We start from the raw sequence: 19,977 nt of genomic DNA on the forward strand, positions 1-19,977 counted from the left end.
TATGAGGCTGTAAATGGACTCTTCACTTCCTTCCTCTGAAAAGGGCAGCGGGAAAACTAATGAAATACACAACAGGGAGCTGTTTGCTGGCAATGCCCTGGGAGAAGCTGAATTGCGTCCACCTCTCCTTTGGCATAAAGGGCAATTTTGCTCATTGACAGGGGGAGCTAAGTGTCCTGTGGGGAGCTGTCCCTCTTCCCCACTGCCAAAACCTTTCCAAGAGCTTCCTGTTGACATCTGACCATTTTTTGTGTTGCTCTGTCTTAAAATGTTGCTGGTGCTCTGCAATCCCATTCTGTGTGTTCAAATCATGGCACTGGCAGCAATCCAGAGGCAGTCTAAAGAGGCAGAGTTGCTGTCAAAACTATAAATAATAACCCTTTTTGCAAGAAAATGGTAACTTCAGTCCTGCACAATTAATTCTGGCCAAGCAGATGTCTTACAGACTAGCTTTGTGACTCCAGTATTCCACAGATCATTCAAGGGCTATCAGAACATGTGCAAAGCAGTATCAGCTCTTTACTGCCCATCTCATAGTAAAACAGATTCATAGTTTTGTGTTTAACAAGGGAAATGAGGATGAATCTCCAGGTAATTTTTGTCTAAATACAAAAAAAGACTTTGAAAATATTTGCAGTTTGAAAGGCACTTTAATAAAAGTTCACTAAAACTCTCATATGTGTTTTATTTGTGCAGATTTTAAAGGATGCCTGTATACCATTTATGCCATAATCCATTATTATACTGCAGAGAACATACAGTAGTCTTGTATTAAGATGCCACACTTTGATCTGGATTAGACATTTTGTAAAAGTCCACATGGAAAAAAAAATTACCTTTAAAATACTTGTTTCTTATACAAGTAAAATACTATTTCTTGTATTTTCCAGTTAAATATTTTGAGCATCACAGTGGAGAGGGGTCTACTAACTCAAGTCAATTATAAACATCTTTAGAAAATGTTTTTAAAGGCTACCGAGGAAGCTAAAATACCATACTGGGTGATCTTCTTTACAGTTAAGACATTAGTTTTCTTCTGAAAGGGTGGGTTTTTGCTACTTTCTCACAAGGTATTGAAAGAATGTCCTGTACTTTTTCTCGGTATGCTCTCTCTGCTTCTAGGGTCGATTCATAATCTCGTTGCTTCTCTTCTTGCTCAGCATTGCGGGCCTGTTGTCGACAGGCCATTTGAGCCCTGAGTTGCTCTTGGTATTCTTTTGCTTCTTTTACTTTTCTGTAAAAGACATATGAATAGCTTATTTATGAAATGTGGGTTAAAAAAAACCCAAAGCGACATAATAATTTATTATTATTATTATTATAGCTAATAGCGTTCAACCTTGGACTAAAGAACTCCTTTTAGGTGTTAAGAATAACTACCATTCTATTAACCAAATACTACATGCTAACCTTAGGGTCTTTAGAGTATTAACTGCATTCTGAAACATTTTACAAGGCAGATTGCAAAATCAGTGCTCAACGGTGCTCAACAAAGAGAGCATGAACAACTCTTTGTAACCAGGATGGCCCCTTCTCTGCTCCTCACAGTGGTTGAGAGAGCACAGAGAATCAGTGTGTCAGGTCTCTGTCCTCTCCTAGCTCAGGCTTGCTGCTGTAGCAGCCTTATACCCCATCTCCATGCCCTCATTCTGAAGATAACAAGTTACTGCCAAAGGGAAGGCAAGGTGCGGGTTCCTGCTGCGCTGTTGTACTGATATTCTAAGAAATGGCTGTCAGAAGAAATCATTCTTCCCTTCCACCTCAAGACTCACAGATTACTTTCACTACCCTCTGGAGAAGCAGTGGAAGTTTACCTCCTTGCTCAGGCACTTCTGGAGCACCAGTCAGACAGACTCACACAGTCACTTAAAATACCAACAGTCTAGTCCTGACTTGTGCAGTAAAACAACGCAGTTGAACCACAAACCCTTACTAACACCTCTGAATAACACCTTCACTAAGTGAAGCATATGGGGTGAGAATTAAGGGGCAGGCTGGCAGGGGCGATACTGTTGTGGGGGTCTGTTACAGGCCACCGGATCAGGGTGAGGAAGTTGACGAGGCCTTCTACAGGCAGCTGACAGCGGCCTCACGGTCACAGGCCGTGGTCGTCGTGGGGGATTTTAACTTCCCTGAGGTTTGCTGGAAGGACTACTCGGCAACCCAGCCGCAGTCCAGGAGGTTCCTCCAGTGTATAGATGATAACTTCCTCATGCAAATGGTGGATGAGCCAACCAGGAGAGGTGCGCTGCTGGATCTCATCCTCACTAACAAGGAGGGTCTGGTTGAAGGAGTGAAGGTTGAGGGCTGCCTTGGTTGCAGCGACCACGAGATGGTAGAATTCAGGATCTTGTGTGGTAGGGTCAGTAGAATAGCAAGTAGAATCGCAACCCTGGACTTTAGCAGGGCAAACTTTGGCCTCTTCAAGCGATTGCTAGGGGAAATACAGTGGGCTAGGCTGCTTGAAGGGAAAGGGGCCCAAGATAGTTGGTTGACGTTCAAGGACTGCTTTTTCCGAGCTCAAGATCGGAGCATCCCGACACGTAGGAAGTCGAGGAAGAGGGTCAGGAGACCTGCGTGGTTAAATAGGGAATTGCTCGGTATGCTCAAGTGGAAGAGGAGAGTTTACAGGTCATGGAAAGAAGGGCTGGCCACTTGGGAAGAATATAAGGCTGCTGCTAGAGGATGTAGGAAAGCTGCTAGGATGGCTAAGGCCTCCTTGGAATTAAAGCTGGCGAGAGGGGTCAAGGACAGCAGAAAGAGCTTTTTCAAATACATGGCAGGTAAAACTAACACCAGAGGCAATGTAGGCCCGCTGATGAACGGGACGGGTGCCCTGGTGACAGAAGATACAGAGATGGCAGAGTTACTGAATGACTTCTTTGTCTCTGTCTACTCTGCTGGAGGCAGTCCTGAAGAGCCCTGTACCGCTGAGACCCCGGATGAAGATAGGTCAACGGAGCGGTCTGCCTTAGTCGATGAGGAATGGGTTAAAGACCAGTTGAGCAATCTGGATATCCATAAATCCATGGGTCCAGATGGGATGCACCCGCGGGTGCTGAGGGAACTGGCTGAGGTCATTGCCAGACCGCTCTCCATCATCTTTACCAAGTCTTGGGAAACGGGAGAGGTGCCTGAGGACTGGAGGAAAGCAAATGTCACTCCTGTCTTCAAAAAGGGCAAGAAGGAGGACCCGGGTAACTATAGACCGGTTAGCCTCACCTCCGTTCCTGGGAAAGTGATGGAACACCTTATACTTGGTGCCATCTTAAGGCATATCAAGGATAAGAGGGTTATGAGGGGCAGTCAACATGGCTTCACCAAGGGGAAGTCGTGCTTGACCAATCTCATAGCCTTTTATGAGGAAATAACACGGTGGATGGATGATGGCAGAGCGGTGGATGTGGTCTACCTCGACTTCAGCAAAGCGTTTGACACGGTCTCCCACAGCATCCTTGCGGCTAAATTGAGGAAGTGTGGTCTGGATGATCGGGTAGTGAGGTGGACTGTGAACTGGCTGAAGGAGAGAAGCCAGAGAGTTGTAGTCTATGGGGCGGAGTCTAGTTGGAGGCCTGTGTCTAGTGGAGTGCCTCAAGGGTCGGTACTGGGACCAGTATTATTTAATATATTCATTAACGATTTAGATGAGGGAATTGAGTGTACTATCAGCAAGTTTGCTGATGACACTAAGCTGGGAGGGGTGGCCGACACGCCAGAAGGCTGTGCTGCCATCCAGAGGGACCTGGACAGGCTGGAGAGCTGGGCGGGGAATAACTTGATGAAATATAACAAGGGAAAGTGTAGAGTCCTGCATCTGGGCAGGAACAACCCCAGGTTCCAGTATAGGCTGGGGAACGACCTGTTAGAGAGCAGTGTAGGGGAGAGGGACCTGGGGGTCCTGGTGGACGACAGGGTGACCATGAGCCGACACTGTGCCCTTGTGGCCAAGAAGGCCAATGGCATCCTGGGGTGTATTAGAAGGGGGGTGGTTAGTAGGTCGAGAGAGGTCCTCCTTCCCCTCTACTCTGCCCTGGTGAGACCTCATCTGGAATATTGTGTCCAGTTCTGGGGCCCTCAGTTTAAAAAGGACAGGGACCTGCTGGAGAGAGTCCAGCGCAGGGCAACTAAGATGATTAAGGGAGTGGAGCATCTCCCTTATGAGGAAAGACTGAGGGAGCTGGGTCTCTACAGTTTGGAGAAGAGGAGATTGAGGGGTGACCTTATTAGTGTATATAAATATATAAAGGGGGAGTGTCACGAGGATGGAGCCAGGCTCTTCTCAGTGGCAAACAATGAAAGGACAAGGGGTAATGGATACAAATTGGAGCACAAGAGGTTCCACTTAAACCTGAGAAGAAACTTCTTCTCAGTGAGGGTGACGGAACACTGGAACAGGCTGCCCAGGGAGGTTGTGGAATCTCCTTCTTTGGAGACATTCAAGACCCGCCTGGACACGTTCCTGTGTAACCTTATCTAGGTGTTCCTGCTCCGGCAGGGGGATTGGACTAGATGATCTTTTGAGGTCCCTTCCAATCTCTAACCTACTGTGATACTGTGATACTGTGATATCCAAAATGAAGCCCAGCTTGCCTCCTTCAGAAGGGTGAGGTTCCTGCTGTAGCCAGGAGATTGTTACCAATCACACCATCAGAGAACACAACAGATACTGTCTGTAGAAGAAGCTACTCAGTTACCTCCTGCCGACAAGCCTGGAGACAGGGCAGGAAGTGCAAAATGGAAATTGAGGAAGAGGAAGAAGGCCCAGCGCCTTAGGCTTTGCATGACACCCAGAGGAACATTTCAGCTATTGCATGTAACTACATTCTCATCCTGAGGAGCTGCAAGGGGAGGAAAACCCCGAGTAGCTGGGTTTTGTGCAGTAGTCTGTTATTTGGGTGGCTGCCTATATGATTGTTTTAAGGGATGCATGCCGGTGGAGTTTAGCAATAAACCAGAATACACTAGTTCTCCTAGGTGAGTAATGAACTAACCCTTCATTAACCCTCCTCCCCAAATTCTGCCACTCATAAAAACAGCTCAGAGTATGAGGGGATGATTGATGCAAGTCACATGATGTTCCCAAAAGACCAAAATATGGATATGTAATGAAACACCGTTATTTGTATGATGAGATTGGAATTAGTGATTTAACACCAACTGCAGTTTAACAGAGCTGCTGTTGAGCAGTTTCGAGCTAACAGGTTGCACAGTGGCAGAGCCTCTCTGAACAGAATAAAGCCCACCCAGTGCTCTTAAAATTATATGAAAATAAGAATTAGCCTTTCCACAAGCTTAAAACATTGATATGCAATGGAATGAACTGATAGCATAGAAAGAAAAACAAAACAAAAACCTTGCATATTTTTCTTCTTCTGTATGCTTGAGTTCGGTGATTGCTTCAGCTAGTAACCTCTTCTCCTGAGCGAGTTCTTCCTGCTTCTTTACATTTCTCTGCACTGCAAAAAACCCCAAACAACAAAACCTTTTAAAGATCACAGCACTGCTAAGCCTGAAGGGACAGCAAGGCTGTGTTCAAGCCAAGAAGCCTAAATAGCGAGCCTGAGTTCTGTTGCTTCTGAAGCACACAGAACAATGGCAAGTGTATTCTCAGTTTAGTTTTTCACCCACTCAGAATGGAAAAGATTTCACATTAAGAATTTAATAATAATATAGTTAACAATAATGACTGCTTGATCATGCAATCTTTACTAGGCTTTGCTGTGGTGATAGCAATGGGAAATTAGTGCAGGGAATGTCTGTAGGAGTGAAGTTTCAGAAGCAGATTCAGACGCAGTAGCGTTGTTGTCCAGTCAGCCATACACCCTGTGCATGCTGGGCCAGATGGTCTTCCCAAAAGCAGTGTGCTGTACTCCCTCTGCCTTTGCCAAGACTCACATTCATGTGGTAGGTTTGGTGCCCAGACAGTGAGCTGTTGCTACTTACACTTCTCCTCAATCTGCAGTTTTCTTGTATTCAGGACATCATTCAGGAGCTGCTTTCTAGCCTCCTTTTCTAGTTTCAATTGCTCAGCTTTTTTGTCCCAAATCTTCGCTATCTCCTCATCAATGACCTTGTCCACTTCTTTTTGTCGCTGGTTCTCCTCCTCCAGCTGTTGAGCCAGGTGTGCCAGGTAAGTCTTCTGTTCCTTTAACAGCTCTTGCTGCAAACACAGAGACATTTGCAGAGCTGAGTAAATTACTTCAAAACAACTTTCAAAACATGAAGAGAAGTGGGGTTTGCAGCCAGTGTGGGAACTGAGAGCTCCATTCCAAACCCTGCCATGGGAAAGAGCTGCACAGAATCCTCTTCCTGGCCAGTCAGCAGTGCTTGGACAATAGCGTAAGAGCAGAACAAAACCAAGTGATCCCTTCCCCAGAGAAGCTCAGCTGCCTACAACAATGACATTTCACAAACTTCCTGCAGCTACTTCACCTTTACCTGCATTAGAAGACTTGGTGTCCAGTAAGTATAATAATAAGTATCACCTCTTCTAATTTTGTGCAAAGGTCTAATAAACAGTTTATACAACTTTCTCATATAAACTCACATGAGCTTCTAAATAACTTGAGCAGAGTAATGAATGCATCTCTCTGCTCTGGCTTAAAGTTACCTTGAAAGATATTTTCACCCTGAAGCTGGACGATCTACTTGTTTTAAATTTAGGAAGTGACAGTCACATCCATCAATTCACGGCATCTCCAAGACATTTAATATGAGGTTTTGCATCTATATATGCAGCTATCTATATCCATGCTATATCTGCATCTTGGCTTATCCAGCTAAGACTTAAAATAATTTCTTAGCATTAATGAATTAGAAGTATTAGCAGTTGTAAATACTTAACAAATCAGGTCCATGAAACAAAAAATATTTTTCTAACCTCCATTATACCCATGCAGTGCAAGGATGAAAAATCTCAGGTGATTTATACACCATGAAATTGGCAGAGGGACAAGAGTCCAGGATTTCTTAAGAGCTCCCTTCTTTCACTTAGCTTGGTATTCTTCCTGATTGCAAGGCATGCTTTAAATTACTCACTGTGATTTTAACAGATAATGGGTTTCCTCAGAGAAGCAGAGCTGTGGCAGGAGGAGAGGTGACAGACTATGCAAGAAAAGAATCAACTTGCTCAGAGAAAAGGGCTTGTGTCTGATTTTATTTATACTGTGTAGTATAAAGCACTAGGGGCCACAAAGTTAGTCTAGATGAGGTACTCCCCCACAACTTCACAACAAACACCTCTAGGCCTTACTTTTCTTCTTGCTTTCTCAATGTTCTCCTGGGGGCCCTGAAGAGCTTTTTCTAGGATCTTCATCTCTAAGGCAAGTTCAACTTGTTTTTCTTCATTAAGACGATTCTTCCTGTCCTGTGCTGCACTGAGCAACATATCCCTGCATTCCCTCTGTTTCTGCAGTTTCTCCATCTGAAGTTGTTCATTTTCTAGTTTAAGCAGTTGCTGTTCTTCTTCCTACAATGGTAAAAATAGCCAGCTTGCAAAATCATTGAATAACTTCAAACTAAAGTGATGGCTAGAATTAGTTTAATTGGAATATTGGACAGGAAAGATAAATATTTAAAGCCTTTCTTGCTGACATTAGTGAATCAGTGTCATCCACTGAACCTGTTAAAGCATGAACATTTCAGCATATCATTTATTAGAATTCAGGATTTTTACATTTAATTATCACATGCACTTCAATATCAAAACACTGAAATGCCTGATGTTCTCCAAGTATTTCAAAGGGTAGACAGAATCATCTCTTCAGAGAAATCAATATCATTGCAAAATTTATGATCTCTGTCCAAGTCGACACATGCAGCCATAACTATTAACCAGTAACAGAACCCTCCTGTTTCTGCATGTATTACCTGTGCCATGTCTGTGCCATGTCCAGAGCACAGAACTAGTGAATGTAACGTTGTATAAAGTAAAATAATTGGATCTTTTTATTTTCATGGGCAGTTACTGAATTTCAATGGTTTCAAACCATTCCATTTGATATTGGAAAGAAGAGAAAAAATGGACAGTAGAGCTAAGCTCTGAAAAAACAGTGAAAACCAGGAAACGTATTCAAGATCAAACTTCAAGAATATTTAGAAAAGATAAATAAATAAAAATTAATCCCAGAGTACCATTAATAAACTAACTTAGCATAATTCTTGAACAGCCTGCATTTGAGTAAGTTTACAAGCACAACTGCATTTAAACATAGTCATAAAACAGTATGTGACCATCATTAACTTATCTACAGGCCTCAGAAGCAATGTGTCAGCTGTCTTGAAAGTACAGTTTTGTGTCAGCCTGTTTTTAAATTAAATATCTCTTTTGTAATGTGAACAATTCTTCTGAAACACATTAGCAGGTTTATCTTCCCCATACAGAAGTACAAGCTGCACTTCTTAAGGAACAGAACTTGTTACACTGGACATAAAGCACTCACTGATTTTTCCAGTGATTCAAAGCCAGAGCTAGTTAACAGTCTAGTGGGCAAGCTGCCACATGTTGTAGACCGAATTCTGACACCAGTGAAGCTGTGTGAGAGTGTCCAAGAATGGAATCCATGGTGCTTATTTTAGGAAGGTATAAACGCTGGGGTAACACAACACTGCAAGTGTACACAGAAATTGTTGCCAACCATCCACCTGTAAGCTAGGACCAAAGTGCTATGGCAGAATCCCATGTAGAACTTGTGAGACTGCAGCCAGAATAACGTGATTTCAATCACCTTCTCAGGAAATCATAATTCTTTAACAGAGAGAAAAGAAAGAGCAGCAGGAAGATGGCTAATGTCACTAGTGTAGCTAATGCAAAATTGCTGTCTCTGTTTTGTCATCCAGCCTGAGGCATTCTGATGCACACGTGGTATTTCATGGCAAAGGTGCAAGTTTTAACTTACTAAATAATCTATTTCCAGCAGCAACCAGAAGAAACCATTACACATCGAGACACTTAGCTGTCCTTGGTGTGTCCTTCATCCAGATGAAACCCCTGACCATTAGAGGCTATCAACTCTGCACTGAGAAACCTGTAATGGGGCCATCTGCCATATCCCTCTTCTGCTGATAAAGGATTATATCCCATTTTCAATACAGAAACTCTCCTTTATGGACCCTTTGAAGAAAGCTTTTTTTCTGACACTAAACCACTTCACCAGAAATTTATGTCCTTGATAGAGCCCAAGGCAGGTGTCTTCAGGGGAAGCTACAGAGTCTTCTACTCTAGTCGCATATTTCTGAAAAGGCCAGTTAAGTACAAGAGTTCTTTGCCTGGGAGTTTTGGCAGTGCCTTAAAAGTTGTTACAAGAAAACAATTTCATTCTGCATGTTTTTAAATAAGTGAAACATTATAAGTCTAGCTCAAAATAAGGACTCACAGGCAGGATTTTCAGAGCATAGAGTCATTATTTTTAAAAATCAGTGATGTATCTTGCCAACATCAGCTTGCAGTGTCTAACACAGTACCCTGAGTGATTATTCAACTGCTACATGTAAAGAGCTACAAAATGAAGACTGAGTCTGAGCTAAAGAGTCTCAACTCACAAAGTCAACAAGAATACTGTAAACCAGTGTCCCCACTAAATCCAGCACAACCACAGCAAGCCTACACTGGGGGGAGATAAGGGGAGAAAAAAAAAAAAAGTGTAGTGCCCATTTTGGCCAAGGTAGTCAGATGCCTTCCATGATGTGATGCCCAACAGCAGCCAACACTAGCAGGTGAGAGAGCTTGGGCACTGCTTGCTAATTTGTTTCTAAAAAAAGGGATGTGGATTCTGAAATTGAGTCAGCTGCAGCATAAGCAGTTGAGATTTTTCATATAAACATGTCTCCTCATGTATGTATCAGGGTTCTGAGTACATCAACAGGCTCTACAACCTCTCTGCAGGGTTTGCCTACCTGTGCTTGCAGCCAGCCCTGACGTGAGCTTTGGATCAGAATGCTGGGAAAGACTGGTGTGAGAAAGGGCTAAGAGGAGTCACTTCAAGCTGCAGTTAGGTTCTGTCTCTTGCCCTTGGTGCCTACAAGAGCTGTGCTGCAGGTATGCCTATGCCTGAGGTTGATCCTGATCTAGACCTGCTGACTTGACTTGCCGAGCAGTCTGGACTTCTAGATGTCAGCAGTCACTGTCAGCAGACTTCCTCTCCTCCATTTCTTTGGGTACTGTGGGATTCCTGACACAGAGGACAGTATACTTGCCTGTCCTACTGTCACTTTCAGCTCCTGGCTCCAATTCCCTTCTGGGAGCAGCACACTCTTGGTGTTTCCTCACAGCGCATTTACCATGATCACTGAACATACGTATCGTGGTCTGAGATCTGGTCTGAGATCTGGTGCTGGACTCTTCAGCTATCCCACAAGAAAGCGGAAATCAGAAAACTGCAAAGATGTGGGGCAAAAGGTTAAAAACATTTCCATTTCCCACAGAGGCTCTGAATGCCAAAATCCTTTACAGTGCTAAGCATTCAAAAGATGTATTTCCCTCTGTAAACAGGAATGCATTTGCCACAGCTCTGGAAAAGAAGCTTAGCATAATAGGGCAGTCTCAGATACTAATGGAATCAGTGAAGATACAAATAAGGTATGGATTAATCTAAATGTCTACTAAGCCTACCATTAGGAGGGCCTCAGACACAACCCAGAATTGAGAATGATAACAGAAATTACCAGCAGTCGAGCCTCTTCCTCCTTCAGCCGCTTTGCCTCCTCTTTGTGAGCCCTCAGCACCGCTACCTGGGCATTGAGCGCATTCAGAGTTTCCCGATGCTGTTCTGCTACTTTCTGCATCTTCACCGCTTCCTGCTTTTCCTTTGCTAACATATCCTCTTTCAAAAGCTCTTCAAACATCCGCTCTTCCTTCTGCTGCTGCTTTTCCAACTCCTCCTTGAGTGCTACCTGGACCAGCTGGTCTTCAAACACTTCCTTCTGATGCTTCTTCATCCACAGTGTACGAAGCTCTTCAGATTGTTCTCTGAAAGGCAACATAAAAGTTAAAAAAAAACCCAAAAGTCTCAAAGTAATAAGCAAGTCTGGAGGTGTGATGGATAGAAGTCCCCAGCTCATAATACTCAAAGGACCATGGATCAGGATACCAAATTGTACACCTGGTCTGACACTAACTCCTTGTGAGTCCTAAGGAATCACATAGAGCCTGATGTGATGGAGATCTTGACATGAATTTGTAAAGCACATATATACACACATGCACAATACATACATACATTTTATACGCAATGTGTATTTTATACAAAATATATATGTATACCGTTGGAACATGCAATGTTTGGGTCTGTATATTTCTTTTAACATATAAAACACATGCACACTGAACTTGCTCAACATGTAGGTTGCTCTTTATTCAAATGAGGACTTAGAAAATCTTTATTAGTCACTTGAAAGCTCATCCATATTCAGGAAATACTCTGAGCACGGAAATTTAGGTTCAACAGGAACCACTAGAAATTTATTATTTTTTTAAATGAAGTTTTGTGGGATAACTCAGAAAAGTTGCAATGAAAGTCGGGAGAAGCTAGAAAGTCAAATAACTAATGCAGCTTTCAATTTTCACTTATTCACTGCAAATGAGTTGCATATAAACAGGTATTTGTCCCCAGCTGAAGAACACTCAACTGTTTATAGATTCTGCCTTTATTTTTGCAAACAAAACACTATTGAGATCAACATATGCTATTGAACAACATCTAATTTGAACAATATGCAAACATTTTAATTCTGTTCTATAACTAAGATGCAAATTTTCACAAAATCAAAATGGGAAACTGGCAAACAATGGTGAAGATCTACGAGTGTTCAGGATCTACAAGCTCTAAGGATGTGTGACAGACAGACATGAATGCTGTGAAGTAAAAATATATCTCAGTTTCATGCTGAATGAAACCATCTTCTACAGGTTACTACAACCCTAATTAGGAATTCATAGCAGATATTGTAAGACATCATTGACTGAATCTCAAACCACTATATGACAGCAGCAGTTACCTGTACAACGTGAAATACTATTACTTTGCACAGCATTTAGCTGACAGTCCTGTGTAGCAAAAATATTTAATAGTCATCAAGGAACTATTTCACAGAACTCAGTCTCCACACTGGGATAGTTACAGTTGATTTGAATAACTGCAGCAACAACGCAAAATCTGAATCCCATTGACTAAGGTGTAATTTTCTTTTTTATACTTAAAAACAAAATAAAGTTTGCCAGCAGTAAAGCACTTGCTTGTTTGCTTTTTCATATTTTGTGGCCCTGCTAAGGAGCTGTCTTTGCAAAGTGTTTACTTTTCTAAATGATTCCGAAGTCCAGTATAGCTGCTGTCTCCATCTAAACCCATATTTATATTTCCTGATGTGGAGTTTAGGTACAGAGTTAATAGGAGCATTATTCGCTCTGGGGCCATGGGTTCACACCTACACAGAGGCCTCAGAAACAACTCAAATTTGGCCTCTCCCTAAGGTCAACTGCTGTATCCACTGGCAATGATGCAAGCAGGGGAAATACAGCAAAACAGCATGTGACTGGTGATCTGTAACTCAATTTCTGCCCTAAAACTGATAAGATTATGCTCTGAAATAATGGCTTCTTCACCTGACACTGCTCCTTCATCACCCCTTGCTCACCTACTGCTAAAAAGCACAGAATGAGCACAGCTCCTGGTATCATTAATATGCAGCTGAGGCAAACACCAGCATGTAAATAATTATTTGTTGGCTTATAAGATCTTCCAAAGCTTTACTAATAAAACTCCTTGCTAAGACAGCCTACTAAAAAATACTTACGGTTTATAAAATGCAAAAAGCATTTCCCCAAATAGCTCTACTTTGGTTCAGAACCGGTTGAACAAGCTGCTGATAGACAGAAAAAGTGACAGTGCTGAAAGCCAGACTGACCCTGTTCTCATTGCCACAACAGTCAAACTTAGAGTGGAGCAGTGCAAAATCAGAGCTGACTGTGGAGGGGAAAGGTGGCTACATCTTGCTGTCCCTTGTTGTTGTAGCAGTGAGGTACAGCCAAAGAACACAATCCATGACATGTAATTTCATGCAGAAGCAGAGGTCTCACTAGCTTTCTTTCTGTCAGCATTCACTGTTTGCTGCCTCACATTTTCATCTGCAAGTTTCTGAGGCCAAGGGCATTCCTTTCTTCATTTTCTATATGTAAAGCACCTAATGCCATGGAGCCTGTGGCAGAAGGTGCTAGGTACTATACACAAACAATAAAAGGGGCAGCAGTGCCATGAAAACAAAATTCTCATTTTGCTTGATATCCAGAAGGTATTTCTAACCTTCTAACTAGGAGGAAACAACAGCAAATTGTTGAGTTCCCTTTTATCAACATCAAGTTGATGTAAGATATAGCCTGCCACACTTGGTACTTCCCCCCCAACACCACCCCCCACACTCCCAACCCTAGGATATTCCACATCCTCTAACCAAATGCTGGTTCTTTGCTTAGGCAGGCTTGTATCATCTAAAGGAGAAACTGTCCCTGGAGTGAGGAACCATCCTTAGCATAGCTGCAGAAGAGAAGGGTGAAGAAATGCAGTAACAAAACAGCAGATGCCAGTGCATGCTAGTGAAAAAGAATGGTTTGCCTCTTGTACAAGACAGGAGCCTTCTGACTACTGGTTGTCCCGACAGTGAAAGCAGAGAGTAGCATAGAGATGTGCAGGCTGTAAGCAATGGCACACTCCAAGAGGTGTCCCCATCCTTCAAGCAGGTCAACATACCACGTTATTGCCAGTTTTCTTATATTTTAGCACTGGGGTCTATCTTCCAACTCCTGGGCAGGAGCTAGTGGTGATTAAAGCCTACAGTACTAATTAGTATTAATGAAAAATGTGTTTCTCAAATATTGTGAGGGAAACATCCCATTATTAAGATTTGAAATCTTACACCATTAGAAATAACTGTATTACCTTAACACAATGGGTTCAAAGTACTCTCAGCAGTGAAGGAATAAAGAATTACTTATTCTTTTTCATGACTATAAACTAATCTGAATTTTAATTGAATTCTCCGAAAGGAAGAGAAGTTAAATAAAAGTTCAGCACGGTTAGAATTTTAATATAAAATAACCCCATAATTGCTTGATTTCATCAAAATAATTCCTTTAAAGCAGCTTTTACAGCAACCTATAAACATCTGCTCCCACAGATGGCTGGTTTTCTTCCTCACTTTGCTATCCTAAGCTTCTTAACATTAAAATGTATGTAGCTACTTCCCAAAGACAGAAACTGCATTTATTCGCCACCACTCGCAGTTACTTATTCATTTTATGGCTACAATACAAAGTTGCTGTGATAACAGCATCTCTGTATGGATGTTTGATGTTATCACAATAAAAAGGATGTGTTTTATGCAAATTTTAAGACACTGCAATTTTCTTTAAAGATACCAGTGCTGAACATGCTCTTGGGCTAAAACTGGCTGAGTATCTCTTCATACAAGTTGTAGCCCCACATGAAAATGAATTCCAGTGTGACTCTAGTAGTCCAAGGATTGTGCCCTCTATGACCTCACCACAAAGGACTCTTCCTGGCTAATATCACCACTGAGAAGCTGTTAGATCTATTACCCTTTGGCTACAGCTCCAAACCCAGCCCACACAGATGATAAAAGAGCATCCTTTTAGTATTCTGAAATAATGTATTGGAGTGCTGTACACTTCAGGTGCTCCCATACCTCAGGCTGAGAATCTGCACTGCAAAAGAGTGGAGTGACTTTCTTAAAGTTAAAAGAAATAAAGAAGTCTGTATTAGGTTTCTGAAAGACATTCCAAATAGTCGTAAATTCACAGGCAAAGAGAAACAGAAAATCATGTGTATATCCACCTACTGTTGAAATCATCTCCCTGGGCTCCTCTGGCTGTGCCCTAGAGCAAAGGTTTCCAAAGCAGGGTGCGTAAGACAATCTACTGGGGTGCAGGAAGAAAATATGGTTTGTAACAGTAATAAGTAGCATTAAAATTAAAATAGTGTTTACTTCTTCTTTACCTTGCCCTCTTTTAATTTCTATTTTTGCATATGTTTTATAATGTATATAATATACTACTATAATACTACAAGTACATAATTTATAAATAAGTAAATATATTATGCATATATATTTATAGCAGCCTCCCAATACCTAAAGTGGGCCTACAAGAAAGCTGGAGAGGGACTTTTGACAAGGGACTGTAGAGGCAGGACAAGAGGGAATGGCCTTAAACTGACAGAGGGGAGACTGAGAGAGCAGACTGGGAAAGGTAGAAGAACGATGGGAATGATCCCATGAGACTGAGTCAATCATGTACCAGCAGGGTTGTACTGGGAGAAAAGAGGACCTGAGACATCAAGACAGGTAACTGCAGTATGAAAGTCCAAGTGTGTTATCAGCAGATGATGAGATTTACTGGTGGGATTCAGTCTGCTATTACAATACCTAAAATCAGGCATCTACGTATCAGCTAAATTCTAATCAATGAGAATCTACCCAATCACTGCAGTTAATACCAGCGAGAGTGCAGTTCAACTGACAGACCAGTATGTGACTAATTCAGTATAACATTAGGTTCCTTTAACTGTCCTGATCTCAATGAAAATTCACTGAGTAGAACAGGATTTCATATTCACAGCGAATATAAAGATAGCAACACTTAGACATCTACCTTTAGGTGTCTAAATGAGAAACTGAATCATGCCTCCTCGGCATGTAAGACAAGCTACAAGTACAAAATAAAAGGCAGTCCAGCAGCATCTCCTCAAAACAATTTTAAAAGTGAATTTCAACTACTGCATGATGGATATGAACTAGAAACTGTCAGCTGTGAGGGCCATATTTTAAAGCCAGCATGTGAATTTAGATGTGCATGCACTGTCTTAACACCTGCCTCAGTCAATAAACCCCACACTTAAGAAACAGATATCTACCTATGAAATTAGTTAATTAGAGCTCATGCACAAGTGAAAACAAGTGTTGATTTTTACCCCTGCACACTGAGAAGCAGGTGTTCTGGATTTCGGTGGGAAAGTAGCAAGAGACACTTCAAATGATTACAATTAAAATGCATTAATATTATTTTCATCCCTTCCTCAGAAAATCAGATTTCCAAGAACTGAACAAGTCAGATTTCATGCCAGGGCCCCAGAGCCTGATATACACCTGTGAATCTTGATGACTTTGGAAGATATTGACAAGCTCAGCATCCAGGAACTTCAGGTTGCATTTAAACTTTACCTTTGGCTTGAACTCTTGAATATGCACTAAATAAAAACACTGTCTTACTGGACAATCTTCACTTTTCAAGGACCTTCAATGTAGCTTAGGAAGTATCATTTAGACCAAATTAATCTTCCATAAACGCTTTTCACTCCAATAGTATAAAGCTGAAATAGATTATGCCAGAATAAGGAATGACAAAAACAGCTGACTTGGCAGGTGACAGTGCAGGGATGCTCACACAGGACTCAAGAGTTTCACAGTACACTTGAAAGAATGTTTTCCTAGTATCTCAACACTTAAATAATGGGGGTAGTGAAGATCTCTGTACCCGCTGCCTTCATCTCTACTAATTAATTTTTTTCTCACATATTTTACTGAGCATTACAGCATTACAAATTTGGTCCCTGGACCACAGAAAGTAAAAAACAGGCTATACTCTGCTCCACTGCATGCAACATAGCTGAAGCCTTACAGCTTCTGGCAAAGCTCACATACCTTTATCCAAGCCACTTTAATTTGGTCTTGGTTTATCATTTCACTCACATTCATCTTTTCTTACTCAGTTTATTATTGTCACCTTGTTAAATGTCTTCTTTATATTTACTTCAGACAAATTCTCTAAGATATTTTTATGGTGATACCTGAATTGCTGCTCTTGTTTTGCAGCCACCAGTTGTTGTCTTTCTTCTTCTCTCTTCTCTTTCAGTAATTTTGCTCGCTCCCTCATCTTTGCTTGTTTCTTCTGTGTTGTTTCTTCAAGTGCCTCCATTTCAGCGCAGTACCTACTTTCCTCCGCTTCCAGAAGCTCACAAAGCCTGTAATAAAAATGTTTAAAGAAAAGCTAAAACAATGCTTCTGTTGAGTAAGTTTGAGTTTGTTATGAGCACAAAATAGGTACTAGGCTCCTTTCAACATTTCTTGCAAATGCCAAAGAAGGGAACATCAAATTTGAACTCAGGGATCATTCCTGTTGTGCCCATGGAGGGAATCTTACAGTACAGTATGAGCTAGCCTGTCCTGGCACAACTTAAGTTCCTGCCCTTACAAACCCATTTCCGATGCTACTTTACAACTTCAGTCCCCCATTAAACAAATACTGTATTTGTCACCAGATGAAATTAATTTCTTCTTGTACTAGTGTTATCCTTCAGCATAATCCCTCCCTGGTATTTACCACCCTTCTCTACACATCTGTAACTGTATCTTAGCTTAAAGTACCTTCTATTATTTAAGCATCACTCCATAAACCACTTCACTCTGAAAGAACTTAATGAAAAATATCAAATCAGCAATTTTTAAACATGCCACCATTTACCTATTTGTCCTAGCAGAAAGAAAGGTGGAGGAATTCAGGAATCCAGAAATTCACTAATTTCAGCCTGAATGCCCCAGTGTTTTCCAGGAAATTACTCTCACTTTCATGCAATGGTGTGCCCATGCTACTACATGAGCAATAGCGCTCTAGGACCTAAACTGCCACTGCCAGTGGGAGTTATAGTAGCAAAGCCAAAGACTAACCAACTTTGGAAACTGAATTACAAAGTTCTAATTATACACCAAGCTGAGTCTCCATGCAAGGACAACATAGGTATATTAAGTAGCTAATTAAGAACAAACCCAATGAAGTTCAACAACACCTGGGGAGGAATAACACAATGAATTGGTACACACTGCAGGCTGACTGGCTGAGGAGAGGCTCTGCCGTAAGGGACCCGCAGGTCCTGGCAGACAAGATGAGCAGAAGCCAGCAATGCACCCTTGCGGCAAAGAAAGCCGACAGCATCTTAAGTCTGCATGAGGAAAAGCATTGCCAGCAGGTCATTGGAGGCGAACCTTCCTTTCAGGAATGATCAGACCTCACACAGATTGCTGGATTCAGTTCTCGGCTCCCCAGGACAAGAAAAATACTGACTTAGTGAAACGAGCCCTGTGAAGGACCACCAAGATAATTAAGGGACTGAGGCATCTCTCCTGAGAGGAGAAACTTCAGCCTGGAGAAGGTTCAGGGGAATTTATCTATGTACATAAACATCTGAAGGAAAGGAACGCGGAAAAGGGTCTTCTCAGTAGTGCACAGTGACAGCATAAGAGGCAACAGGCACAACCTAAAACACGTGAAATTCCATCTGAACACAAGAAAACTCGGGTTTGTTTTGGTTTGATTTTTAGCTGTGTGGGTGGTCACATATTGATGCAGGTTGCCCACAGAGATGGTGAAGTCTCCATGTGTAGAGATAAGCAGAACCCAAACTGACACAGTACTCGACAACCTGCTGTACAAGACTGCCTGAGCAGGGGGTCAGGCTAGATTCTCTCACAGGGATCCTTCCCACCTGTGCAAGTGGTATACAATTGCTACGAAGACACATCAGAGCAGGATACCTAAACACTGACCTTCACAGCTCCAAAGTCACTTACCATGAAAAAGTAACTGAGAAACGGAATCATATGATTTTTTTTCCGAAGATCAACACAGCTCAGTTGTGTCCTTTACAAGACTGTAATATGCCTCACCTTCATTATTTTGACTTTTGAAATTCTTTTATTTTTGAAACTGCCTGTAATGAAAATTACTTGTACGACCTAAACATTGACTTGATGAAGCTACAACAAAACACTGTTACACCCAGCAATTAAAGCTTCTGACAATAAAGTACTCTTTGTTCTCTTTAAAAATCAAGCTACTAAAGTGAATATACTACAGCTATATATTGCATATACTACTACGAAATATTACCTTTAATTTGCATTTGGCAGACTAGGGTCTAAATGCCACCTTAATGTATTTGACGTGATCTCTAGCGATTGGTTCACTCATCAATAATAGTAATGGCAGCTCAACAACTACTATTTGCTGTACACTACTGCTTGGCCAACAAATAAGCACAACTCATGGTTTCTGTTAAAATAACAAACATCATGCTCCAATACACAATACAGTGTACAATGTTGAGTTCTAGAAGGCTTTTCCATGTCATCATTCCTCTAAGCTAAGTTGAAAATAGTAGGGCAGATAATGGTATTAGCTACTCGTTTGCTACCTCATTCTCCTCTCGGCAATCCCGGCCAGGTACTCCTGCATTGTCGAATCAACCTTTCTCTGCACAGCACTGTTCAGCCATTTTTGTTCTTTCTGTTGCTGCCATCTGTAGACCTTGCAGTACTGGTCGAACAGCTTTATTAATTTAGTATTTTCAAGGAGTTCCTTTTCTTTCTGTCTCCACGTCAAGACAAAATTTTCATTTCTTTGTTCTTTAGGAGGCTTGGCTCTCTGTAAGAGAAAACATATGTCAGTAGTGAAAATATAATCAGTTATTCCACTTTTTGTTTTTAGCTGAATTAATCACCAAATGAGATGATATGCGCTTCAGCCCAGAACCCCCCCCACCCGTGTGTGCTGGGCTGCACCCCCAGAGTGTGAGCAGCAGCTCAGGGAGGGGATCCTGCCCCTCTGCTGCGCTCTGGGGAGACCCCCCCTGCAGTCCTGATCCAGCTCTGGGGCAGCAGCACAAGAGGGACGTGGAGCTGTTGGAGCGAGGCCAGAGGAGGCCATGGAGATGCTGCGAGGGCTGAAGCAGCTCTGCTCTGGAGCCAGGCTGAGAGAGCTGGGCTGGGGCAGCCTGGAGAAGAGAAGGCTCCTGAAGGGGAGACCTTAGAGCAGCTCCAGTGCCTAAAGGGGCTGCAGGGAAGCTGGAGAGGGGCTTGGGACAAGGGCCTGTAGGGACAGGCCAAGGGGAATGGTTTGAACCTGCCCGAGGGGAGAAT

General features: G+C 42.1%; 1 protein-coding gene across 1 annotated transcript; it reads right to left on the bottom strand.

Annotated features, from left to right (window-relative positions):
* Positions 1-951: 951 nt before the first annotated feature.
* On the bottom strand, positions 952-19,546 carry CFAP53 (cilia and flagella associated protein 53; the record flags this gene model as incomplete). The annotated part of the gene is made up of 7 exons (XM_061353568.1): positions 952-1,234; positions 5,354-5,456; positions 5,944-6,160; positions 7,253-7,468; positions 10,663-10,966; positions 16,854-17,027; positions 19,254-19,546. Coding segments are annotated over 7 exons (1,524 nt in total), but the record flags the coding sequence as incomplete, so codon positions are not given.
* Between the last annotated feature and the right edge of the window lie 431 nt (positions 19,547-19,977).

This window comes from Neopsephotus bourkii, unplaced genomic scaffold (assembly GCF_033783945.1).
Source record: "Neopsephotus bourkii isolate Nb327-2 ecotype Australia unplaced genomic scaffold, CSIRO-AGI_Nbou_v1 NB_682, whole genome shotgun sequence".
Classification (NCBI taxonomy): Eukaryota; Metazoa; Chordata; class Aves; order Psittaciformes; family Psittacidae; genus Neopsephotus; species Neopsephotus bourkii.